This window comes from Rhinopithecus roxellana, chromosome 3 (assembly GCF_007565055.1).
Source record: "Rhinopithecus roxellana isolate Shanxi Qingling chromosome 3, ASM756505v1, whole genome shotgun sequence".
In the NCBI taxonomy this organism is placed as follows: domain Eukaryota; kingdom Metazoa; phylum Chordata; class Mammalia; order Primates; family Cercopithecidae; genus Rhinopithecus; species Rhinopithecus roxellana.
In genome coordinates, this window is record NC_044551.1 from 2,216,294 (window position 1) to 2,243,336 (window position 27,043).

Sequence of the window (27,043 nt, forward strand, 5' to 3'; positions counted from 1 at the left end):
GATTGTACGCCCCTTTTTCAAAATGCTTGGGCCCAAAAGTGTTTCAGACTTTTTATCTTTTCAGATTTTGGAATATTTGCATTATATACTTACTGGTTCAGCATCCTAAATCCTAAAAACGCTCCAATGAGCATTTCCTTTGAGCAGTGTCAGCTCTCAAAAGGTTGGGAATTCTGGAACACTTCGCATTTGGTGTGTGTGTGCACATGCACACACACATAGAGTATATAAAAACTGTCCCTGGTCCATGGTAAGCACTACATAGGTGTTTGCTATTATCATCATCTTCATCCTCATCTAATGAGTAAGAATTATGAGACGAGCATTGAATTAAATTTACAAGCATAAGGATTAACAATGCCTCAAATTCTGCTACTGTGGGGGCCCCCATGAAGATGAGCTACTCATGACTGGAAGGCTAGTGACACTGTAATTAAACTTAAGGGCATTTCTGAAAGTTAAGAACACAATCTGTTTAACAAAAAAGCAGAATAGGTTTTTGATAGAGAAAAGCTAGGTATTTTCACATCCCAGTTGCTCTGCATTTCATGTCTATCCACTTCATAACTTATAAAAGTCACTGTCTTAGTTAAATTTGGTTCTCTAATGAATCTCAAGAACTACATCTCATGCTTGAGTTACAAATTTGGTTTATTAGCTTGGAAAAAAATCATTCTCACGAGAGTGTTCAAGTCAATATTTTAAAGGAGTGGTCCCCAACCTTTTTGGCACCAGGGACAGGCTTTGTGGAAGACAATTTTTCCATGGACAGTGTGGGGGATGATTTCAGGAGGTTGATTCAAGTACATTACATTTATTCTGCACTTTATTTCTATTATTATTGCATTGTAATATACAATGAAATAATTATACAACTCACCATAATACAGAATAAGTGGATGCCCTGAGCTTGTTTTCCTGCAACTAGCCAGTTCCATCTGTGGATGATGGGAGACAGTGACAGATCATCAGGCATTAGATTCTCACAAGGAGTGTGCAACCTAGATCCCTTGCATGTGCACTTCACAACAGGGCTAACACTCCTATAAGAATCTAATGTTGCCACTGATCTGATAGGAAGTGGAGCTAAGGTATTAATGCCAGCGATGGGGAGCAGCTGTAAATACAGATGAAGCTTCACTTGCTCCCCTCCTGCTGTGCAGCCTGGTTCCTACTGGTACTTTTAGACTTTAGTTTCCTTGCCTTTAAGAAAAAGACTCAGTTTTCAGGTTCCCTGTCAATGCTGCACTTTGTAATTATCTGTTAGTATCAAGATTTTTCAAATATGTACTTTAAAGGAAACATATTTGGAAGCAGGGCTTGACTAAAATCATAGAGCTAATTCTATTAAATCTTTTGGGCAATACCCACATTTCACTTTCAGGGATGGCTAATCAGTCAGTGTTGATTTCAGATTGTTACCTACATTGATCACTGGGCTGCTTAGTAAAGTGGTCAGCCAACAGTAAGATCTCACAGTATGCCAAGAGGAAGGCCTTTGAGCATAAAAGACTTAGGGCCTCTATTAAAACACTGACCTCAAGCCTTTTTTTACATAAATGGAAAAGTAGATCCCAAAATTCACATATAATTGCAAAAGACCTATTCAACTGCAAGACTAAAACAATCTTGGAAAAGAAGAAAGAAGTTGGAGGACTTCCCTATTTCAAAACTCACTACAAAGCTACGGTGAGCAATATGGTATGGCACTAGTACAAGGATAGACATATAAGTGAATGGAGTAGAATTGAGAATCCATAAATAAAACCATACATGTATGGTCAATTAGTTTTTGACAAGGGTGCCTAGACCATTCCATGGAGAAAGAATAGTCTCTTTAACTAACGGTGCTAGGACAACTGGACATCCACATGCAAAAGAATGAAGGTGGGGCCAGGTGCAGTGGGTCACGCCTGTAATCCCAGCACTTTGGGAGGCTGAGGTGGGCGGATCACGAGGTCAGAGGTCAGGAGATCAAGACCATCCTGGCTGACACAATGAAACCCCGCCTCTACTAAAAACACAAAAAATTCGCTGGGCACGGTGGCGGGTGCCTCTAGTCCCAGCTACTCAGGAGGCTGAGGCAGGAGAATGGAATAAACCCAGGAGGCAGAGCTTGCAGTGAGCCAATATCATGCCACTGCACTCCAGCCTGGGTGACAGAGCGAGACTCCGTCTCAAACAAAAAACAACAACAACAAAAAAGAATGAAGGCGGACACCTGTCTCACACCACACGCAAAAATTAACTCAAAAAGGGTTAATAGACCTAACCGTAAAGGCTAAAACTATAGAACCTTTAGAAGAAAACATTAGGGTAAATCTCACAAGCAATGACAACAACAACAAAAAAACAGATAAACTGGACTTCATCGAAATTAAAAAAGAAAACACACTTGTGCAGAAAAGGACATTATCAAGAGAGTAAAAGAGAACCCACAGAAGGGGCAAAAATATTTGCAAATCATATATCTGATAAGGGTCCAGTATCTGTAATATATAAACAACTCTTACAACGGAGGAACAAAACCACAAACAACCTAATTTTAAAAGGGGCAAAGGACTTAAATAGACATTTCTCCAAAAAGAATACATAAATACACAAATGGATGACAAACATGGAAGAATCCTCAACATTTTTGGTCATTGGAAAAGTACAAACCAAAACCACAGTGAGATACGACTTCATATCTTCAGGCAAAAGTTCAAAGACAGAGTGCAGACTAGTAGTTGCTAGGGACTGGGCAGCAGCGGGGAATGGGGAATGACTCCTTAATGCGTACAGGGTTCACATCTGATAAAAATGTTCTGGAACTAGACAACAGTGATGGTTGCACACTGTGAATGTACTGAATGCATGTACACTTTAAAATGGCTGAAATGGGAAGTTTTATGTGTATTTTACCACAATAAAAATAAACCCACTGCTGGCTCTACATAGTGTGGTGATTAAAGAAGTGGATACTGTTTGTTTCCAACACACACTGGAGACTGGGGGAGAGCCACACAAGGCCGAGGCTGGGTAATGGCAAACAGGACAACGTCCCAGGTTTCCCAGGCTAAGACACATTGCTTCCAGACAGGCCTGACTTTTATGGTTTTATCTTTAAAATGTGATTTCCTAGAATTTGCGGAATCATTGAGACTGGTGCTCAGGAATAAGTATAAATATATATGATATTCAGATGATCTGATACTTTAAACTACTCAAATTGTGATTCTCAGACATCATGCAGACATTTGAGTTGACTGCATTTAGAAAATAATGTTGAAATAGCAGACAAAACTAATTAAGAAAAAATTTCTTCCCATTACTTCTAAAGGACAAAGCTTATGAGATCATGGGATACTTGCCCTAATTTCATTTACATGGCAAAACCACACAATCTGTATTTCCAGTTATCTTTATAATTGGCACTTGTTCAGAGGAACCCAGGGTGGAGACTTTCTCCCCCTTTCTCTCCTGCCCTGTCCTGAATTGTCTCCCTGAAAGTTTGATCTGCCTTGGTAATCTGTAGTCAAAAAGAACTGCCCTCAACTCTTGTGAGGCCAAGGGTAAGTCCTAGTCTTGCAACTTGGTCACGGTCCTACTGTCGAGCTGTGCTCTCCACCCCTGTAAGACAGAGGCTGTTACCAGCTTGCCTACTGTTGTATCCCAGTCTCAAGCCCAGTGCATGAACACAGAGTAGGTAGACAAGCATTGACCAAATGGTGCATGACCAAATGGAGCCTCAGATGATCTGAGGACAAAATCAACAAGCCTAAGAGAAGAACATATCAACACAGCACAGTGAAGAAGTTCTTTCTGTTGTTTTCATAGATGATTGAATGTTTAAAAAAAAAATTAAGTGGAGATGAATGCTGTTTTCATTCACATTTCAAGCACACTTCAGCACATCAGTGGCAGGAGAGAAAGCTCTTGCCACAAATAAAAACAACCTCAGAACTCAGGACAGGTAGCTTGGAAGTAATATGTGAAGCATTGTTTCAACACACACTTGTTCCCTTTTGTCCTCATTTTTCCACTTCCAGTTTCCATCTCACCCCAATACAAAACTGTTCTAATGTACTGATATGCACTCTCGGATCTGTATAAGTTCTTGAAAACGGCATTGCTTGGTCAGCGTGTGCTTTTGATTTATGGTGTTTTGATTTATGGTGTTGTATCATGAATCTCATTCTCTTTCTTACTCTGTGTGTAAAGGATGGATGTGGAATATCCTTGATTCTTTGATGGAGAAAAGATAGTATTATTTAAAGTGTGAATGCTTCACTTGAAGTCTTTGGTGGCAGGAAATAGGGTACAAATAAAGTCAAAGCTGGTAAACATATCCAGGATCAGTTTAATAGGAAGGAAGGCCAATAAATCAGATGGTATCATAATGTCTTATCGTAGGTATGTGTTTTTATATGATTCTATACCGGAAATTAACGTTGGTTAACTGGATTTCCTTACTAATCTTCTGGCCACTCTGTAATAGATATTTCTCTTCAGTTACCTAAGGACTTGTGTAAGCTGAGTTAATCATTTCTCAAAGGAAAAAAATCAAATTACTACATGGAAAACTAAAAACCAAGGAAGGTGTTGTAAACTATTATAATATTTAATTCCTTCCTAAATTCTACAGAGTCTATTATCCCTTGATTAGATGTTTGATGGATATACATAATAGATTTCAATGTTCACAACCTTTTTTTTTTTGAGACTGAGTCTTGCTCTTTCGCCAGGCTGAAGTATAGTGGCACGATCTCCACTCACTGCAACCTCCGCCTCCCGGGTTCAAGCAATTCTCCTGCCTCAGCTTCCTGAGTAGCTGGGACTATAGGCATGCATCACCACGCGCAGCTAATTTTTATATTTTTAGTAGAGATGGGGTTTCTCCATGTTGGCCAGGCTGGTCTTGATCTCTTGACCTCATGATCCGCCTATCTCAGCCTCCCAAAGCGCTGAGATTACAGGCGTGAGTCACCATGCCTGGCCAATGTTCACATACTTTTAAATAAATTAGTTGGGATTTAGCCTTATTTGAATTTGCATGGTTTAAGATGTGTATTTGGAGACATGTGCCCTTTAACCCCCAAACTTACTTTATCATGAGGCTTCGGCTATCTATAGCGTCACCATCCTCTATGTCATATTTGCTTGCCAAGACAAGAGAAATCTCGGTCTTTGAAAGCTGACTTAATGTATTTGCCTTGTTAGGGTCATTGGGGTCAACTGTTCCTTCTCCTGTAAGGAAAAAATCCTAGTGTTATTTTTACAATTCACTCTTTGTGATGATGGCACCAACAATGTAAGATAAAGGTTCTGTGGGAAAGACAGGCTCAGTAATTAAATGAGAGATCATGGTCTTCACAAAACCCACATTCTACTATAGCTAAAGTGGCTTTTAAAATATCGATTGAAAAATTAAAATGACACGGGACATAGGTATTTCAAATACAAACAAAGTACTAAAAAGGATAACTGTTAATAAAATTATTTCTCATTTCCTAATAAATTTGGTTCTTTAACGATGCCTTCTTTCTGTATAATACAGGTTGACAATTCCTTTTTTACATATCTGGAGCTTACCTTCAAAAATATTTAATTATTTTATAATCCCAGACTCTATTAATTATAGAACTCTTACTGTAGGAAGGGGCAAGTGTAGTTGTTATTCTTTAAATATGCTTAAGCATTAAATTCCAAAAGAAATTGTTTTATCTAGGATAGGAAAACCAACCAACCCAATTAAACAAAAACCAACGGATAAGTAGAAGGAACAAGCTCTTACCAAGAAAAGATTCCACGGTCGGCACCTCTCCCAGAGACCCCAGCAATTCACTCAGTAAGTCATTTTTTTCAGGGGCAATTGCATCCTGGTGTTCCAACAGGAGCTTTATGTAGAAAGCAACACACACACAAAGAAAAAAGTAAATTCTCAACTGTACCATATCTATATGAAATTTTTCATAATGTCCTCCTCATACTATTTAAATCTTAAACACAAGTATGACATTTATAAAAATCAGAGACATAGATACAGTTTTTATTGTATCTCAGAGGGAAGTACCTACTGTACATCAAAAAATTGCAGCAAGAAACATGTTCATAAACCCCTTTTCAGCAAGGTCTGCCAAGGAGTAGCCTTCTACTACCTGATCTCTGTGCTTCGCTCTTCCTCCATAGAAAAAGTCAAAGTTGGGGGAAAGAGTCCAGAATCAGGCAGGTCTTTCAGCTAATGTTGGTAACAAACTGGAGGGGCATTTACATTTCTATGCAGTAATCAAACACTACAGTTATCTTCTTCTTAATCACTACTATTAGCTGTTTCAATCTGTCTTGTAGTGAAGATCTCTCCTGGGTAAGGATGTAAAAGACCTACATGTCCTGAGTGGTTTCCCCTTTCCTGATCCTAAGAAGGCCCAAAGATGAGTAACATCTGCTGGGGTGTCTTGCCAGGTCTTAGAGGAAACAGCGTTAACTCCTGAGGGGTAGCAGCACTTGGGGGAAACCATGAAGGACAACACATCTGGTTTTTGTTTTTTTTTAAATTTAAACAAATTTTAATGGAGTTGGTTTAATTATTACAACCTTATACACGAACAGCAACACATCTGTTTTTGCTTGCATTTCTAATTAGATTGAAACAACATTTCTAAAGTATGGAACTAGTAATCCTGGAGACAGGAGGTAACATTTGTTGTTCTGAGCAACTATTTTTATAAAATCCTGCATCATAATGAAAAGTTAGTTCCTTTTCCATTTTCAATCTTTTTTCCAACAACTTTACCAAAATGAATTCAGATACATCAAATCCACTCACTTAAAATGTACGATGCAATGGCTTCTAGTGTATTCACAGAGCGAATTAAGAGACAAGAACAAAATATGCAAGATGGATAAATTTATGTTCTTGTCCTCTGATGAGACAGGGCAACTGATTTGGTTGTTTTCTTTGAAAATGATTTAGGTGGTCAGCTTCTACCTTTTATTCTGACAAAATTTCCTAATAATTTCTTTTTAAAGAGCTTATTTTGAAGTTCTTACATCTTCCTTAGAGAAAGGGGCAAGCACATGGCCACAGGCTTGGCAAATCCTGCTACTGCTGTGCTTGTGTCTGCACATGGACGCCTCCACACAGAAGGCAGACAGTAAACAGGACAGTCTTCCTATGAAATTACACAATTTCCCCACATTACATCTGCTTCCAACCTAACACAGGAAGAAATTCCAAATCGGTCACAAGCTCTCTTTCCCAGGATTGAATTCTGTTTTCAATTCTTGTTAACAAAGGAAGAGACTATTTCTTCTTAAAGACTTCTAAGACTTCTAAATTAATACGGTAACATTTTCTCTCTGCTACCCTCAGGAAAGAATCTCTCACTCTAAACAAGTACTCCCTACCATTTTTCTTGCATGTGGATATTGCATTCAGCAAATGTGCATCCAAGATGTGCACATTCTTTGAAGACAGAGAATGTACCATGAAAACAGACAAATGGGTCATTGCTCAAATATAAACAAGTCTGTCCAATAGATAATTATTTTTGTAAGTAATGCATTGCTAGATTGCTGGACAGTTTTCCTTGTAATTTTGGGTGTTTATATATAGAGAAAAGAAGGATAGCCTATTCATTTAATCAGTACGTATTGAGAGCTTGATGTAAATGTCAGGGAAGTTCCCTGTTCCAATCCTGAAAGAAGAAAATCAATACTAGATTCAATCTTTCCTTCAAACCTACATTCAAGCTTTAGTTTCTTAGAAGAGCTTAATAATAGACTGAAATTTTAAGCAGCTAACCTGCCACTTGTTAGTATGTCTGGTTTGATGGGGGCTGGAGCACAACCTCTGAGAACATGTATTTATTATGCTTTCCCCTGAGTTGTCTGTATAATCCAAAGTTGGGTGCATCCTTAACTGAAGCATCTAGAAATCGAATGTGCATCTGAATCCTCTGGGATCTTGTTAGAACGCAGGTTCTAATTTGGGAGGTCCAGGGTGCATTGCTAACATATCGCCAGGACCTTGCTTTAACTCATAAGGTCTGAAACTATTCTTGAAAAGGTTACCTTTTAAAAACCAAGATTTTTCAGGAAAGAAGTTCCAATTGATCTTAAAAACAAAACAATGCAAATCCCTCAATGATTAGCTTTTTAAAAATTTTAATGTTTGCAAAGCCATCTAAAGCCTCCCAATTCCTTCACCATGCCACTGAGCACAGTTCCCTGCACCCAACAGATACTTAATAGATGCTAATGGCTGACGGCAGTGATGTCTGCATGCAAACCAGATGTAGATGTCATAGCACAGCACATGATGTGAAAAACTGCCTGCTTCCAAGAAATGGCGGTTTCCAGAACAATGGAAGTGATAGTTGCTTGTTTTCTTTGCATAGCCTGTTTACTGCCTCTCTATGTTAAAACATTAGAATAAAAAGAATATTCTCATTTCCCTCAGAAAATTACTGGAAAAACTGAGAGGGTTCCTGGAAGAGGGGAGAGACAGGGTGTGGGTCGAGATAGCATGGCTTTGGCTGATGAGAACACCATAGCCTGTCCCTGCCTAGGGCTTAAACTGCACATTTACAATCTGGCTTTATTTTTATTATTTTTTATTATTATTTTTTGAGGCAGGGTCTTGCTCTATTGCCCAGGCTGGAGTGCAGTGGTATGATCATAGATCACTGCAGCCTCAGACTCCTGAGCTCAAGTGATCCTCCCACCTCAGCCTCCTAAGTAGCTATGACTACAGGCATGTACCACTAAACCTGGCTAATTTAAAAATTTTTTTTGTAGAGATGAGGGTCTCACTATGTTGCCTAGGCTAGTCTCAAACTCGTGGGCTCAAGCGATCCTCCTGCCTCAGTCTCCCAAAGTGTTGGGATTACAGGCATAAGCCACCATCCCAGTCACAATCTGGCTTTGTAAATGGATTATACCAAAGTACACTTTCTTTTCTGGGGAGAAGTTTTATTAATATATAGGAGTCAGGGAATAAATATATTATGTAAAAATAGAATTTTCTTGTTTGGGAGAAGGAGTTTTATTAATGTATAAGAGTCATGGAATAAATAATTGAGGGATTTTTAGGGTTAAGAATATGAGTATTAGCACATGTGTACAATAAGTCCTGTAGAGATTAAACATTTTCAAGATAACAGATGCCTAAACCATAGGTCCATTGCTAAGACGCCTCCCCAGCCCCACTTACTGAATGTGTGCTGATGATTTCTTCTATTGAAATATAAATGACTGGTTTGCTGACTGTCACCAGGTCTGTGTATTTGTCCATATTAAACTTCTCTTCTGGCTCAGGGACATTACATGCTTCTTTGAAATATTTCCTAATAAAGGGGGAAAAAGTCTTAAGATAGACTCAAATGTGTGCATTAAACAGTTTCATCAAAACAGCTAGGAAAATTTGAATGATGACATGTACTTTGTTCCCAACTCAAACCTTGAGAGGACGTGTTACGGCTTCTTTCAGGCTGGCTCCTGGCTGTCGGAGCTGCATCCATGTTTCTGGATATTGGACCCAGCTCCTCAAACAGGATTGGAGAGAGTGGCAAGGGCCTCAGGCCCTGTTTGTGACTTAGTGATATAGTGACCTATGCACAGGTCATCTTAAAAATGTTACTTTAAAAATGGTCCCTGAAACTTAAAATAAAAAGTCAAAAATGACAATTCTTGATCTAAGAATCAAGTCTCTGTGAGGAATACAATAGAAAAAACAATGAGTCAAATTTGCTGCTTTAAACAGCACAAGCTCCTGGGTCTACATCACCCTAATCACCCTTTAGAGCTTCTGTTACCAGTTTGACCAAAATGAGATCAAGTCTACTCTTCTTTGTTGTTGCAAATATCTGCTGGCTGATGGAAAGACTGTTAAGGCTTGACATCCAAATACATAACATGTCCCAGTACTCAGACCCTAAAAAATCTATTTTAAGCTATAGCAAGTTTTGACAGATATCAAGAAAAGTGAGACATGCTGTGATCACAGTTTAGTATTCTATGTATTTTTTGCCTAAACAATTCTTGTGCAGGTCGAATATATATTTTATTCTATAAAGTTGTAAATGTTTCATATGCCTGAAATCATTGTTGGTATCTCTCCTATGGGCACCTGGGTCTTATGTACCAGAAATGACCTCTGCTTTCCCAGCCAGAGGCTGGGGGAGGTTAAACAGTAGACCCCTGTTGTGGGGAGCATGTTCCTATGTGACAATCAGCTTTCCTATGCTGCTTTGGTTATAATTTTTTGTAGATTTCTGAGAAACACAAAGGATAAATATGAGTGGAAGAAAGGACAAGTTTAGAAGAGGCTCACTTCTTTGGTCTTTTTTTTTTTTTTTTTTTTCTTTAAATAAAGAATAGCTGGGAACATAAATGACTGATAGGAATAACAGCAGTTAAAAGTTCATGAGAAATGTGGGTAATGGATATTACTTTGTGTGTGTGTATGTGTGACAGGGTATCACCCTGTCACCTGGGCTGGAATACAGTGGCACAAACACAGCTCACTGCAGCCTTGACCTCCCGGGCTCAAGTGATCCTCCCATCTCAGCCTCCTGAGTAGTTAGGACTACAGGTGCGTGCCAGCATGCCTGGATAATTTTTAAAATTTTTTTGTAGAGATGAGGTCTCCCTATGTTGCCCAGCCTGGATATTACTTTTTTAGTTGGTGAGAAGAATGAAAAAATTGCAGCTTGAAAAATCAACACTTTCTGTAGTAAGAGGATTTGGGGTAATTTTCTCACAAAAGGCCACAAATTCTAAATAGAAATGAATAATCATGAACTACCTTTGTTTTCAGATAAGTCACTCACCCAGAGGGAGACTGAGGAATAGGAAATAAGTTTCCAAGTGAGGATTTAAAAGAGGCAAAATTGATGCTATACTTCTATGGCCTGTTGATTAAATGGCAGACATGAGAACAAACATGACAAGAGGAAAGTGCTTCCTCAGAGCTCTAGGAGGAGTGAATCTGACTACAAGACTCATGCCTTTCTTGTTAATGATTAGTGATATAATTTAGAAACACAAAATCAATAGAATTAAATCTTCTTAAATGTGTCATTAAGAAAGGCTTGAAAATAGAACAGAACATATTCACATACACAATCATCAACAAATATAAAATCTGGGCTTTCATAACCTTTCAAAATCAAGTATTCCATTTCCTACTATAGTCGTCCCTTGGTATGTTTGGGGGATTGGTTCCAGGACCCCCATACACACCAAAATGTGTGCATAGTCAAGTTTGAAATTGGCCTTGTGGAACCCACGTATGTGAAAAGTCATCTGTCTGTATATGTGGGTTTTGCATCCCACGAATACTGTGTTTTCTGTCTTTGGTTGAAAAAATTCATATATAAATAGACCGGAGCAGTTCAAACCTGTGTTGATCAAGGGTCAAACGTATTTGATGTAGATAAGGCAAGTTCTTCCTCATAGGAAAACTTTTAAAAAATGATTCCTCTCTTCTTAAGTTGAAAAAAGCAGAAATCTGCTATTTTGATTTTTAAATTCTAGGTACTAGATGCCTGTAGCATACAAGGAAGAACAAGCATTCCATTTTGTCAGCAGCAGAAATAATACGCACAGAAAAGACTCAGTGTAATGGGAGTGCAGCAGTGGGGGTAGGATAGGATCACCAGGCAGAGGCAATCTTGCCTGCACTTCCCTCTCTCCTCTTTCCCCGAGTGGTTGGTAGAAGCAATTCTTGTAACCACCTGGGGTTCCTGTCCTCCATGCCCACTCTAGCTCTGGGCACAGAGCACATATTATTCTTGCCTACCATTCTTGCATGTTTCTCCAAAACTAACAGCCCCTCTCACCTGAATTCCTGATATGTCTCTGATAAATAATTGTTCATAGATGAGAGATGCTCATTTTCTCCTTCAAACAGCTTGTTGGAGGCTGCGTGCTGAAGAACCTTGGCCACCGATCCTAAGTTTCTCCTTTGGTCAGAATTTATCTGACCTCCAGCTGTCATGTCGATGATATCAAAGCCATCTGGAGCTACAATGGCTGGATTCATGTACCGATAGTACAGGAGGTTTCCAACAATCTGGAGTGATGTAGAAGTGCAAGACCATTTTTAAGAAAGAAAACTCAAGAGTTTTAGTTTAGTTTTTTTTTTTTTAAAGATATATATTCCCTACATTTCCCAAGAGAAAGCAGATCATTTTCTGATGTAAATCCTAACAAGGAGTTAAGTAAAGGCAATGAATACAATCACACATTATTAATAGCATAATTTGCAAAGTTGTTTTTGATGAAAAAATGCTCATTGCCCCCAAAATGCTCTAATACAAGAATTTCAATAATGCCTAGGATCTCCAAATTAACCTCAGCTTAATCAATTATCTTGAGAGTCATTAGAAACAGGGCCGGGCGCGGTGGCTCAAGCCTGTAATCCCAGCACTTTGGGAGGCCGAGACGGGCGGATCACGAGGTCAGGAGATCGAGACCATCCTGGCTAACACGGTGAAACCCCGTCTCTACTAAAAAAAAATACAAAAAACTAGCCGGGCGAGGTGGCGGGCGCCTGTAGTCTCAGCTACTCGGGAGGCTGAGGCAGGAGAATGGCGTAAACCCGGGAGGCGGAGCTTGCAGTGAGCTGAGATCCGGCCACAGCACTCCAGCCTGGGCGACAGAGCGAGACTCCGTCTCAAAAAAAAAAAAAAAAAAAAAAAAAAGAAACAGAAGACCTGCAGCTTTTTATAAATAATTACACATGGGGAACAATCTTACAAAGTTTATATGTTGGTAATTTTGATTCAAACCCCAGGAGAAGCTATGGTGAGATTACCCTTGAAAATCTACCTTTAATAGCTCATCTTCTGTTGCATCGGGGAATTTCTCATGGATCGAATTCTTCAGTACTTTCGCTATATACCTCAATCCATAACTACATATAAAACAGATGACAAAAGAAAATAATGGAAAAAAGGCGGAGTGAGGAAAAAACACACAGCAATTGTTCTAGTCAACTTCAGCTGAGGAGTTTTTCTAAAAATTAAACATAAGATGAGATGGTAATGGAATCACAGGACTTCCACTGATGATAATAACTGAGCTGTGTTTGCTACTGAAGCATTGCCCCTTCTTTACAGAACACTCAGGATTTAAAAGGTAAATGTAGCAATCTTTTAAAATAGTAAACACAGTATAAGGGAAAACTGCTGCCTTCACTACAGGGGCTTATTTTACATCGTATTCCAAGAACTTCCAGGAAAGAATGTTAAACTTGCTGCAAGTACAACTTACGGCAATAGATCAAGGGAAGAAATGATAGAATTCAGGACTTTGTCGGTGACCCTTCTCAGGTTCTCAATGGAAGCCTCCAGTTTATTTTTCACTTCTGGGTATGTTAGAGCTTGTTCTGTGGTCACATCATAAGGCAACTTGCTGAAAACACAAAGGCTTTAAATTAACTGGAGGCTTAGGTACACGCATTAATTTTTCCTGCCAAGTTGGTTCAATAGTCAAGCTTTGTATAGTGAATTGGACTTTGCCCGCTGACACCAGTAACAAAATGTTTAGTAAATGAGGGGAGGCTCCACCCTCACAGAGGGTGCCTTCTGCAACTTGAAGCAGGAAGGACTTGAGGCTGTCCCTCTGGGCTCTTCTGGCAAAATAATAGGCAGACCCAGGTAATTTAGACTCAGCTAAATTTCTTTTAATTATAAAAAGCAAATGTTCATTACAGAAAAATAAAATCACATATAATCTAAAACAATACCAAAGCAGACAACCAATTTTCATACCTTAGGGCATAACTGTCCAAATCCTCCTCTGTGCGTGTATGTCTATGGGCCTCACGTGTTGATGAGTATAATGCAATTTATGTATGTAGACATTCTATACAGATCCTGTGTGGTGTATGCAATGAGTATTCTTTTCCCAGAAAAATGGGTTATTGCACCTAACTCCAACTGGAAAATATACCATCAACTTTTTCTGTGCCAAGAAATGTATATCTATACCACCATTCCAAATACTTATTCCATTATGTGCTATACCAACATTTATTTAACAAATCCCTCAACGCTAAATAATTTTGACTTTTCCTGACTTTTTATTATTACAAATAGTACTGTGACAACCAGCCACATAATTACAAAATTCTCTGTGTACACTTTATTTCACAGACATCCTTTTACAGGAAACAAGAAGCTAGGATTGCTTAAATCTACAGACCACCACTCAGAATAAGCCAATCCAACCTGGATTGTTAAACCTTACACAGTAAAGTTACTTGATTGGTAACTGTAAAGAAAGTATGTATTATCAGGTGAAGAGAGAGTCTGCACCATCTCTAGGTCGAGGTTTAGAAATACACAAAGAAAACAAACAAGGGAGAGAATTATGGAAGTTGTGGCACTGGGGATCACCTGGCTCTGAAATCTGAAAATACCTTTTAGTATCAAGATGTAATTTGCATGGATATGTTAAAGGGAGGTAACATTTTGGATTGACAACTGACTATGTACTGTTTGCCTAACAAAGTTTAAGGGTGTAAATAAATACACATGTGAAAATATCAAAAAACACAACAGAAGACCAACACCTTCCTGACTCTATTACCTGGCCTCTCCAGTCTGTGTTTCTAGTTGGTTCACCCAAGTCTTGTACACCTCTACAGGGTTCGTGTTGATAATCAGCGACTTGTCCTCGATGATCTCTTTCACCACTGCAGCCAGGAGTTGGCGCAGGGTGTTCTGTCCCCGGGCACCTCTATTGAAGCTGATGACCATCTTGATGACTGTAGGGTTACCAGTAACTATGTCCTGTACCTGGTCCACCTTCGATCTAAAAAATCCCAAGACAAAACAAAATGGTTTGCTTTTATGGATACAGTTTTTTTTTTTTTTTTTTTTGAGACAGTCTTGCTCTGTCACCCAGGCTAGAGTGCAGTGGTGTGATCTTGGTTCACTGCGACCTCCACTTCCCAGGTTCAAGCAATTCTCCTGCCTCAGCCTCCTGAGTAGCTGGGACTACAGGTGTGTGCCACCATATGCCTGGGGCTAATTTTTGTACTTTAAGATGGGGTTTCACCATGTTGGCCAGGCTGGTCTCGAACTCCTGATCTCAGGTGATCCGCCTGCCTTGGCCTCCCAACGTGCTGGAAATGCAGACATGAGCCACGGCACTGGGCCTGGATACAGTTTTAAACAACGTATCCTCCCTCTGGAAGGCAAGGACTTCATGGAATTATACTTTTCTTTATGAAAATCTAAGTTGGTGTGTTTCAAAAACAAACAATCATTTATAAGGTGTATATTTCTTTTTTTCTTTTTGAGACAGAGTCTCACTCTATTGTCCAGGCTGGAGTGCAGTGGCGTGATCTTGGCTCACTGCAACCTCCTCCTCCAGGGTTCAAGCGATTCTCCTGTCTCAACCTCCTGAGTAGCTGGGATTACAGGCACGCGCCACCATGCCCAGCTAATTTTTGTATCTTCAGAGACATGGAGTTTCACCATTGTTGGCCAGGCTGGTCCCAACTCTGACCTCAAATGATCTACCCGCCTTGGTCTCCCAAAGTGCTGGGATTACAGGCATGAGCCACTGTTCCCAGTCTATAAGGTGTATGTTTCTTAGATGAGCAATTTGAGGATCTGAAAATAAAGCCACAGCCTCAATTTCAATCTAGAAGGCAGGTATGAGCTGAAAATGGACCAGGACTAACAATACTGGGTGACACTGTACAAGTATCATGCCCCTGTAGTTATCAAATTTCAAAAACAACTTTCTTGATTGAATGAACTGTTTTCACTTTTTCAAATCCCACTCAAAGCTGCAATACAGCTTCTAGACACATCAGATGGCTGAGAGAGCTTTTCTTGATTTATGGTTGCTGATTCTTTGGGCCTCTCTCCTGTCTTCCTTACCTTTCTCTTCTCCCTCTCGACCACTTTCTCTCTCTTGCACCTCCTCCCCCTTTAGAGCCTGACAGTGCCTGGTTCTTATCTTATCCAGTCATTCCTTTTTATTTCCTTTGCTGGCTCCCCTTCCCACCTTTAAATGCTATTTTTGTTTATTTTTTGACTAACTGTAGGTGCTTGTAAGGTGAATGAGGGTGAATCAATGCCCAAACAAAAGAATAACTGGTCTACCAGAGTCCAGCCAAAACCCACGTTCTCCCCTCAGACCTCATGTGCATGCACAGCTTCACCCGTCATCTCTCTGGGACCTATCCCCCTGAAGTCAGGAGTTTGCGATCAGCCTGGCCAACATGGTGAAACCTCTTCTCTACTAAAAATACAAAAATTAGCTGGGCGTGGTGGCGGGTGCCTGTAGTCCCAGCTACTCAGGAGGCGGAGGCAGGAGAATGGCATGAACCCAGGAGGCGGAGGTTGAAGTGAACTGAGATCATACCATTGCACTCCAGCCGGGGCGACAGAGTGAGACTTTGTCTTCAAAAAAAAAAAAAAAAAAAAAAAAAGAAAGAAAGAAGGAGGAGGAGGAAGAAGGAGGAGGAAGAAGGAGGAGAAGGAAGAAGAAGGAGAAGGAGAAGAAAGAAGAAGAAGAAGAAAGAAGAAGAAGAAAGAAGGAGAAGAAGAAAGAAGAGAGGAGGAGGAGGAAGAGAAGGAGGAGAAGAAGAAGAAGAAGAGGAAGAGGAAGAGGAAGAAAATAAATAAATAAATAAAGATTTCACAGATCCCCAAAAAGCAAATAGAGCCTTAACAGCTGGGCCTTTACTCAGAGTCTGCCACAACCTGGCCCTACCCTATCTTTCAGGATTCATCTCCTGGTAGTTAGTAATTAAGTCACATTCTGGCTAGACTAATTTACTTTCCTTCTGGGACCTATGCCCATGCCGTTTCCACCACCATTGTGCCTTGTTTCCCTTTTCTATCTCTTCTCATACAAATTGCAGCTATTCCTCAAGGTTTTGGGTCAAGCACCTCCTCTTCTACAAAATCTTTACTAGTCAACCTGGCTGGAATCTTTCCTCCTATCCTCTAACCTGATACATTGTGCATGTCCTTCATTTAGACACGTCCTTCAATTAGTACTTACCACATTCCATTGCATAGCATTCCTATTGCTGATGAATCACATTTCTCATGGGCTTACAGAACCTGGAGGGCAGAGGTGCCTGGCTCCCGTGCTCCCAAAACCAATAGGAACTAGTATGACTTAAGGTTTCCACAAGTTACGAAGGCCACCTGAGCTAAGGACATTTCTCATGCATGTTTCTCAGTCCACTCATTATAGCTACCTGTACAATTTTTACATTAACTGAGTCAGAAAATAATTTAGCAAAAGTAGTTTAAGTTCTAGTAAGAAGGGAAGACTATTTAGGCAGAGATTGCACTCTGCATTCTCACCCATTAATGGCCTTACTACTCAGAATTTTAATTAAGTTAAATGTTTTCACTGACTTTCAATATACTACTGATTTTCAGTTGTTATAGACATACAAAATCAAAAGTTAATTTAACACTACAGAAAGTATCATTGGTGGGAGAAAATAGTACTTGAATATAGCTCTAATGATATAGAAGTATTCTCAAGAAACTTGATATATTTTAATATGTGGGAATAACTTGCATGAATTGAAAAATAATTTTAGTAAACCAAAGACAGCCACCACTAACAAAAGGATCTATTCATTGGTATTTTTACATACATATTTGTATACATACTTTATTTCTTCCTCCAGAGCAGTTTTAAAAAGCTTGAGAAGTAGATATTCTTCTCGCTGATTAGAGGCATAATTATATAGTGTGAAAATAACAGTATCCATAAATTTAGTGGACTTGTTCTGTGGCATCTGGAAAATCAGCTTAGCCAAGTATAAAGGGTTGGTCTAGAAGGAAAGAAGGAAAAAGAAAACAAAAAAATCCCACAAAACAATAAGTTAATATATTATTAAAGCACAAAGCAATATCTGATTCCCTGTCTTCAACGACTTAATGTCACTAAAAGCATATAGATGAGTATATAAAATAATTTTTATGTGCCAGGTACTCATCTCTATGCTATTAGTATATAGTATAACTTTCTACTATAGTTTCCTTTAGACTGATATTATATAACTTTCTACTTTAGCTTCCTACCATATATTAATATTTAAAAATATTAATATCAAATATTAATTACTTAATATTATTCATATCATACTATAGGAAGCTATAGTAGAAAATTATGACAGGATTTAAATGATACACACTATATGATACACTTAACATATTATATCTACTTTTCACTGTTGACCTTTTTGAGCCACATATTAATATTTATTGTACAGACGCAGAAGACAGGGTGGGTAGCCAACAGAATCTGGTGTCCAAAGACACTGGCAAAGCTTGGGCATGGTGGCTCGCACCTACAATTCCAGCGGTTTGAGAGAGAGAGGCAGAAGGATAGCTTGAGCCCAGGAGTTCGAGACAAGCCTGGGCAACATGGACAGGCCCTGTCTCTAGAAAAAAGTAAAAATAAATTAGCCAGGCGTGGTGGTGCATGCATGTAGTCCTTGCTACTCAAGAGGCTGAGGTTGGGAGGATCATTTGAGCCCAGTATTTCAAGGCTGCAGTGAGCTGTGATCATACCACTGTATTTCGGCCTAGACAACACAAACTCTGCATCTTAAAAAAAAAAAAAAAAAAAAAAAAAAAAAAAAAAAAAAGTGGACTAAGGGCCCAGCTATATAGACTGGCCTAGAAGGATTGATGGATGAGTAGAAGGAAATGCATACTATCTTGCCAGACTGGAAAGAACAAGAAAAGAATACATGTACAATGAGGAAACAGCAAAATGGCCACAATGTTCTACACAGAGTGAGAAGGGGGAGTGAGGTAGGGAGGTTGAAGAGAGGGGTGAAGGTCAGGACAGTTGATAAGGGAAGTGCCAGAAGACCATGAGCAAAAAATAACAAAGAACTTAAAATGGACGTGGAACCCTGCGGGTTCTGATGAGGATGGACCCGTTGGATACAGAACCAGCCTTCATGGTGATGTGGCTTTTCTCCAGCAGCTACACCTACCAGGTAGAAGTTCAAAGAGAACAACAGTATTCAGGTTACAGAGGAAAGTATGTTCAAAGAGAAATTTAATACTCCTAATCTTCATCTTCTTTCTGACAAGAGAAGAAAATTTTTCTATACTTGAAAACTAGGATTCATCTAATATACTCAAGCAGGTTGGGCAGCTTTTAAGAAACCTCAAATTCTGGTTTACTTTACCACTTAGGTTTACTTTTAAGTTCATAATGATTGGTTGAAATTTTATAAATAAGCAGCTCAGTACTTTTTCTTGACAGCTCTGTAGTGACTCTTTTTCAATGTGAAGTATATAGGAATTAGGAGAAAGGAAACTTACTCTAGGACTAAATAAAGATGCCTACTCACCATTCCTCCTAAGGTTACCTAAAATTTTTAAATTTAGTTTCACACTGAAGAGACAAATCCCCCAAAAACCTATATACTAGCTGACCTGTGGCTTTGGTTAAGAATTTTTGCTATGTCAGGTGTGGTGTCTCATGCCTGGAATCCTAGTGCTTTAAGAGGCTGAGGTGGGTGGATCACTTGAGCTCAGGTGTTTGAGATCAGCCTGGGCAATATGGAAAAACCCTGTCTCTACAAAAAACACGAAAAAATTAGCCAGCCATTGTGGCATATGTCTGTAGTCCCAGCTACTCAGGAGGCCAAGGTGGGAGGATTGCTTGAGCCCAGGAGATGAAGGCTGCAGAGAGCTGTGGTTGCTCCCCTGCACTCCTGCCTGGGCGAGATAGACCTTATCTCTACAAAAAAAGAAGTCTTGCTAAAGTGTAACCTGCGGGCTGAAGGAATCCAGGCCATTTACTTTTCTATAATTTCTTCAGTGATAATGGGCTAATGTCTCAAAAGAAGAGAAGGAGAAGAAAAATATATGATTTCAACAGGGATTTCACTTGATACAACTGAATGGCTGCACTCTTCGGTTGTACATTTTGGATTGTTTGTGGATAAAGTTTGGTGGGATTATTCTAAACATGCTCCTGTGCTTTTTCTTCTTCCCAAATGCCTCCATTTATATAATAAAGAATGCAAGTCTTAGGTCAATGACTAGATTTTGACTTATGACAAATTCTGTCAAATTGAGAAAACTAAATTCTACAGAATCTTCAATATGCTTGAAATTTCATGGATATAAAAAATGATAAGTGCCTAAGATTAACTTTCAAACTGGTAGTTGACTACTAAATTAGGCAGACCAACATCCTTTCCTGCTTAAAGTGAGCCCACTTTCTTTCTAAGTTTGCTGGCGTGAAACAGTGGGTTCCACAGACAATTCTAAGTACTGTTAACCTTTTCCTTCTGTACCGCCATGTGGTGGCCACTTGTGTGAAGATGTTCATATGTTTGAAGATGTTCTCCAATCTCTTATTCTAAGTAGAGAAATTTCAAACCTACCAAAATTAACATCGTGTTTCTCCATGAGATTCGCCACACCTCTTATTTATGGTTTGTGTAATGTGCTCTCTATACATCTACAGACAGTGACATCTTCAAAGAAAGATCTAAGCGTCTCCAGGCTTTGAAGGAATTCCAACAGTGGCCCCACTCTGAGAGACATCTGACTCTTCCAAGGGAGAACTATGGATCCACCTCTTTGGGGAAACTTTTCCTGCTGAAGAGGATGCTTGTTTATTTCTACCGCTATCATGCAGTTTCCTTTGTGACTAGTTGTATGTGCTAGTAGGCCTGACAGGCTGAATCAATGGTCAAACAAAACAATAAGTGATTCATCAAAGTCCAACCATAACCAGTCAAACTTATTAGTTCTCACCATCACTCAGGAAGCAATGGAAAATTACTATTCATTTAGATCACAGTAACGCCATGAAAATAATAAAAGAAAAAAGAAATATTGTTTTGAAATCCCAAACCCTCTGGCTCTTTCCCCCACAGAAGGGGAGACTGGTTCTGGTAAATATCTGTTTTTCACATACAGTTATTTTAACTTTTTCATGGATGACTGTACCTGTTTTTGTTTTGTTATTATCAGATTTATATTGTTTCTGCAGGTAACCGCAGTATAATATTGTGAAGAGCATGGGCTCTGAAGCCAAACTGCCTGCATTTCAAAACCCCTGTTTTATCATTTACTGACTGTGTCTCAGTTTTCTCATCTGTAATGCAGGAATAACAATAGTACTCATTATCTCGCGGCTCCCAGGGTTATGGTAAGAATTAAATGAGAGAATGTATGTAAAGCACCAACAATAGCCTTGGTACTTAGTAGATGCTCAAAACAGGTATGCTATTATAGCTGAAGCATGATAAAAGACTCCCTGTAAGCCACAGACATGTAACATAGTAGTACTCCCAAACTCAGAGTGAAAGATAAATTGCTCTCACCTGTAAAAGGTAAAACAGTTGCTGATATGTTTCTAGTGTTTTTCTCCTCTCCTTACTCAAACTTTTTATTCCTTGGTTGTCGGTGTTATTCAGTATTTCCATTTCTCCTCCTTTTTTCTTATTCAGCTTTTTACTGTGTGAAATTACATCCTGTAAAAAATTTGATGAGATTACTGCTTTTTAATTCTTGTACTCTTTTCCTCCTCCCTTCACATACAGGACTGAAACACACGTAATTGGAAATACGGGCATACCTCATTGTATTGTGCATGCTTTATTGTGCTTCACAGATATTGCATTTTTTTTTTTTTTTTTTTTTGCAAATTGAAGATTTGTGCAACCCTGCATTGAACATGCCTGTTGTCACCATTTTTTCCAATAGCATGTACTTACTTTGTGTCTCTGTGTCACATTTTGATAATTCTTGTAATACATAGAGCTTTTTCATTATTATACTATCTGTTATGGGGCGCTGTTATCAGTGATCCTTTTTTTTTTTTGAAATGGAGTCTCTCTCTGTCACCCAGGCTGGAGTGCAGTGGTGCAACCTCAGCACACTGCAACCTCCGCCTGCCAGGTTCAAGCGATTCTCCTCCCTCAGCCTCCCGAGTAGCTGGGATTACAGGCACCTGCCACCACGCCTGGCTAATTTTTGTATTTTTAGTAGAGATGGGGTTTCACCATGTTGACCAGGCTGGTCTCGATCTCCTGCCTTCTTGATCCACCTGCCTCTGCCTTCCAAAGTGCTGGGATTACAGGCGTGAGCACCCGGCCTATCAGGGATCTTTGATGTTACTATTCTAATTGTTTTAGGGTACCACAAACCATGCCCATATAACTTAAGCAGCAGTTCTGACTGCTTCACCAACTTTCCTTTTTCTCTTCTCTCCTTGGGCGCCCTATTCCCTGAGACAGGACGATATTAAAATTAGGTTAATTAATAACCATACGATGGCCTTGAAGTGTTCAAGTGAAATTTACACATCTTTCACTTTAAATGAAAAGCTAGAAATGATTAAGCTTAGTGAAGAAGTTATATCAAAAGATTATATCAAAAGATAGGCTAGGCCTAAAGCTAGGCCTCTTGCACCAAACAGCCAAGTTGTGAATGCAAAGAAAAATTTCTTAAAAGAAATAAAAAATGCTACTTCAGTGAAAACATGAAAGATTAAAAAAACCAAAATGGCCCTATTGCTGATATGGAGAAAGTTTGAGTGGTATGGATAGAAGATTAAACCAGCATAATATTCCTTTAAGCCAAAGCCTAATCCAAAGCAAGGTCCTAACTTTCTTCAATTCTATGAAGCCTTAGACAAGCCAGGAAGCTTTGGAAGAAAACTTGGAAGTGGGCCAAGTGTGGTGGCTCATGCCTGTGATCCCAGCACTTTGGAAGGCCAAGATGGGAGGATGGCTTCAGGCCAGGAGTTTGAGATCAACCTGGGTAACAGAGCAAGACCCCATCTGCACAAACCAATTTTAAAAATAAGCCAGGTGTGGTGGCTTATGCCTGTGGTACTAGCTACTTGGAAGTCTGAGACCCACAGTAAGAAATACATTTTCCATCTTTTATTGGTGAACACACATACACCCTCTCTCTTACTAATGGTGCATGCTGATATTTTCTATTTGCTTTTATTCTATTCCACTTTTAAAGATTACTCATTGTGACACACTAAAATGATTTAATGACCCTAATGGCACATGACTCATATTCGAAAGTCGCTGTTCTAGAACACCTCCCCTGTCACTTGGCATTAGTTCACTGTCCCAGAGTAAGTGGTAAGAAAGTTGCTTTTCCTAAAACTTCTTCCAGATTTTTGACTGAGCTCTTAGCTGGACCTCTACATGAGGACTCTACTTGCACATCAGGAATGCTGGGCCAGTATCCTTAGAGGGGCACTATGGTCAGTGTGGACAACAGCGTTTTGCTCTGCATGCACTACTGGCATCTGTCACTCTGGCTCCTTCCCACCAAATACCAGCAGGGACCCCTAGTCATTTTCACAGCCGACATGTGCCCGCCCTCATTTCCAATTGCCACTGGGGATAAGAACCACCGTCAGGTCTTGTCTAAAGGGTAAGCTCTAAATATGTTTACTTCCTGGCACCCCATTCTCCCATGGCTGGGGTCAGCCTATTGAGAAGCTGGGGTCCAGAGCTCTAGGAAGCTCTCGAATAAGACAGTTCCATGTGGCTACATCCATTGCCTTCCAGGTCCATGATTTTATTCTTTCTCATTCTCAGCTCAGAGAGAGGCAGCCTTGACTTACCCACTTACTTCTGTCACCCCAGTTGCTTTTATAGGGAAAGGGGAGGGGGAGTTGATTTACATTCCCGTAACATTTTTTAAAAAGCAACATTTCCCCCTTGTTTTACCAATATATAAATATATAAAGTGTATTCAGTTCAATGAAAGGAATTGTAGTTACCACCAGATAGAGGTCAAGGGGGAATCTAGGCAGGTGGCTGTCTGATAATCCTTATCTATAAGAAGTCCTAAGACATCACTAGAGTAAATGTGGCTTATAGTGCCAGTTAATCCACATTTTTCCTCTTCAGATAGCTGGCGATGTTAAATCATTCAACTCCCTCAAATACACAGAATAAATCTATTACCTTGATTTTAAATATATGGCAGGAAAACAAGTCTTGTTACCTAGAATCCCCCCCTTTTCCCTCCCAAGTGTTTTCAGTGGAGGTCACTCTAGAAACTAGGGGCTTTTTGTTTTGTTGCAGACTTCATCTTCTGGTTAATGGTTTTTGCCATATACAGAAGAGAGGATAGGGGTGGTGAGCAAGATCTGGGGCAGATCTAAACTCCTCTGCATTAAAAACAGAGAGAGTTGGTGAAGGCAGGACAGGGAGAGGAATGGAGGGAGGGAAGCAGCAGAGGCAATGCTGAACCCAGAAAGGGGAAGAGAGGGCAGGCCGGTGGCTGTGCCAATGGAACAGCGCCTGTCTGCTGGAGCTCCAAGGGCAGAGCCGGGTACAGCAACCAGGATAGCCCCTCTGCCTTCTCCCTGTGAGGTTCTGACTTGCTCATGAATGTGCTTGGGTGAGTGGAGGTTTGCTTTGGGAAGCTTGAAAATGGACACAAGAGCCAACCTAGACAAGGATAACAAACAGAGCGGTTACTTTTTATTCATTGCAACTCACTTTTCCTGATTCTTAATCAATATCAAACACTGGAGGAATACCGTGGTTTGAAAGAGGAACTGTATTTGGCTTGTTCATGATAGTCCCACATCTCAATACTGCCCTTTTCCCACCACCTTTCCCCTTTTCCTGATAAGGGGATATCTGCAGGCCGGTAGTACGCTATGATATAAACATTTTTTGTAGAAAGTGTGGGCTAGTATGAAGGGCTTGGGCTTGGGCGTCGTAAAGATATGGATATCTGCAGAGTATAATTAGCTTGGTAAACTTGCACAGGTTAACCTAAGCTTCAGTTTCCTCATCTATAGAGTGACTATAATAACAGCAATTTTAGTGAGTTGCTGTGAAGATTAAAAATATATGTAAATCACCTAGTACATTTTCCAAGGAAGAAAACACACTCACAGAGAGGTTAAGAAACATGCTCAAGGTCACATGTTAATATAAGCAGTGAAGTAGCATAATTAAGCATTAATAGTTACAAATCTCAATCCTGAGTTTCAGGTAGTACTGGCCTGCAAATCTGGGCTCCTAGATGATACATCACACTTATGAATGGGAATTTTAGTGCTAGTTTTAGATTAGCTTTAGTCTCTTAATTTAGGCTTTCCTTCCAGCTAGGTTGACCTATAGTTTTTTCGTTTTTTTTTTTTTTTGGCTCCTGTGCCTCCAGGAAACCTCTATTTCAGTTGCTTTGTCTTCTTTCTCCAAACTATTCTTTTTGCCTAAAATCAATGTTAGTCACTTCACTAACCTACAGATTTTGAGGTTTTTAGAAGGAATGCTGATTTTTAAAAGAACTATAAAAAATGTTAAGGTTACTAGCAAGAGTTAGCATTGTTCTGTAAGAACAAAGCCATTTCCCTTTACAATCTCTCTTTCCTCACTAAACACACACTCATTGTTAAAAATAAAAAGGTGTGGGGAGGAGGGGGAGAAGATAAACTTAACTATCACACAAAGAAAAATCACTTAACTTCTTTCTCCGTCTGGCTTATTATTATTTTTTGATAATACAGGAAATCATACTACCTTAGGTACTATTTTCTCCTCTACTAAATCACAAACCTTTCCTCCTGCTTTAAAAGTATCAAAACCATTATTTTTAGTGGTTATACAACATCTACATTAAACTAATTATATCATCCTCTATTGTTTTGGCCTTCAGGTCGTTTCCCACTTTTTCACTACTATAAATAAAGCTTCAACTGCTCTGTTCTTGTATCACTACAAACGTTCTGTCAATGATAAGGCTAACAGCTGCATATTTAATAATCATTAGTTTAATCACTAAAAAATGTTGGATACATATTTGGTGTTTGCAAATATGTTGAAAAACTTCACAATGTTATCTATTAGTGATAAGTGGCTTTAAAAACTCCCCCACAAAACTCAAGCATTCATGAAAATCTGATAACTTGCCATGATTGTGTTTCCAAAAGATACATATTATTTAAACTATGTACTGATGTGCAACTAAGCCTTTATTTTAAAAGGCAAGACATTTCCTGTTTATGATTTTATGGCGATAGGGTGAAACAGCAGTTTAAGGCTATAAAAAGCATTCTCTAAAAAACCTTCTGGAATATATTACACTTTAAAAGTTCTCATGTATGTCAAACAATACAAATACATTATTTTTTAAAAAGTACTATTGTTTTTCTGGATAAAATAATAAAAGTAGTTTTATTCCTGAATATTAAGAAGAGACGATCACTTGTGTTTATAAAATGATGTTTTTCTTATTTTCTCCTCCACAATTGCCCTGGTGTCTTTATGAGGTCTGGAGGACCAGCCTGGGGCATTCACATGCCCACGTAACTGGCAGCCTCCTGTGGCTGCTCATCTCCCAGCTCTCCAGAACACTTGCTTGGTTGTTGGCCACTGGAGCTCCACCTATGAGCCACTGTATCCTTCTCAGAGTTTCCAGAAGGTCAGTTTCCCTCTTCGACCTATCAGTTTTCTGAAAACTGATGTGGCACATAGGAAGGGAACAGGGACGGGAGAGAGGTCTTATCCTAGGCATCTGTTCTTGGGTAAAAATGACGCTTTTTACACTTTTTTTTGAGCCCTGATATTGGCAGGTTTCACACAGATGTGAAGTCACACCGTGATTTATTTAGAAGTTATCAATGGGGGCAGTGTGACTCTGTACATATTTTGGAAATACGTGGGGATGTTTTTTAATATCTTAACAATTGAAGGGCACTCCTGCTTTATAGAGAGCAGGGATTGGGGATGAGAGGTGCTCTGCGATCTGGCGATTTGTGGGATGGTCCTGTGTAAATAATTGCCCTACACCTTCCATGACAGAACTTTTGAATGTCTTACTGGTCATTTATGTAGGTCAAGATTCTGTTTGTAATTATCTAAGCCTAGAATCTAATTGTTTTACGTAGATGTGTAATATATTTTCTCCACACAAAATCTAGGATTTTCTAGAATTGCAACTGCTGTGTAAACTGGGTGGAGACTACACTTGGCTAATGCTGAACTTTACAAATAGTTGTTCTCCATTTGGGAAAATGAGGTCCTGCCAGCTCTACC

The 27,043-nt window shown here is 39.4% G+C and overlaps 1 protein-coding gene across 2 annotated transcripts in view; it reads right to left on the reverse strand.

Moving 5' to 3' along the window:
* Window positions 1-27,043, reverse strand: part of IQGAP2 (IQ motif containing GTPase activating protein 2) — a 312,077-nt gene that overhangs the window by 19,968 nt on the left and 265,066 nt on the right. For both annotated transcript variants that reach the window (XM_010352822.2, XM_030926971.1), the window contains exons 22-30: window positions 21,341-21,490; window positions 17,646-17,809; window positions 14,581-14,805; window positions 13,261-13,401; window positions 12,817-12,901; window positions 11,826-12,058; window positions 9,197-9,329; window positions 5,777-5,879; window positions 5,088-5,229 (exon numbers count right to left, since the gene is read on the reverse strand). In XM_010352822.2, the coding sequence (XP_010351124.1) occupies window positions 5,088-5,229; window positions 5,777-5,879; window positions 9,197-9,329; window positions 11,826-12,058; window positions 12,817-12,901; window positions 13,261-13,401; window positions 14,581-14,805; window positions 17,646-17,809; window positions 21,341-21,490 (1,376 nt within the window). The remainder of the gene's footprint in view (window positions 1-5,087; window positions 5,230-5,776; window positions 5,880-9,196; window positions 9,330-11,825; window positions 12,059-12,816; window positions 12,902-13,260; window positions 13,402-14,580; window positions 14,806-17,645; window positions 17,810-21,340; window positions 21,491-27,043) is intronic.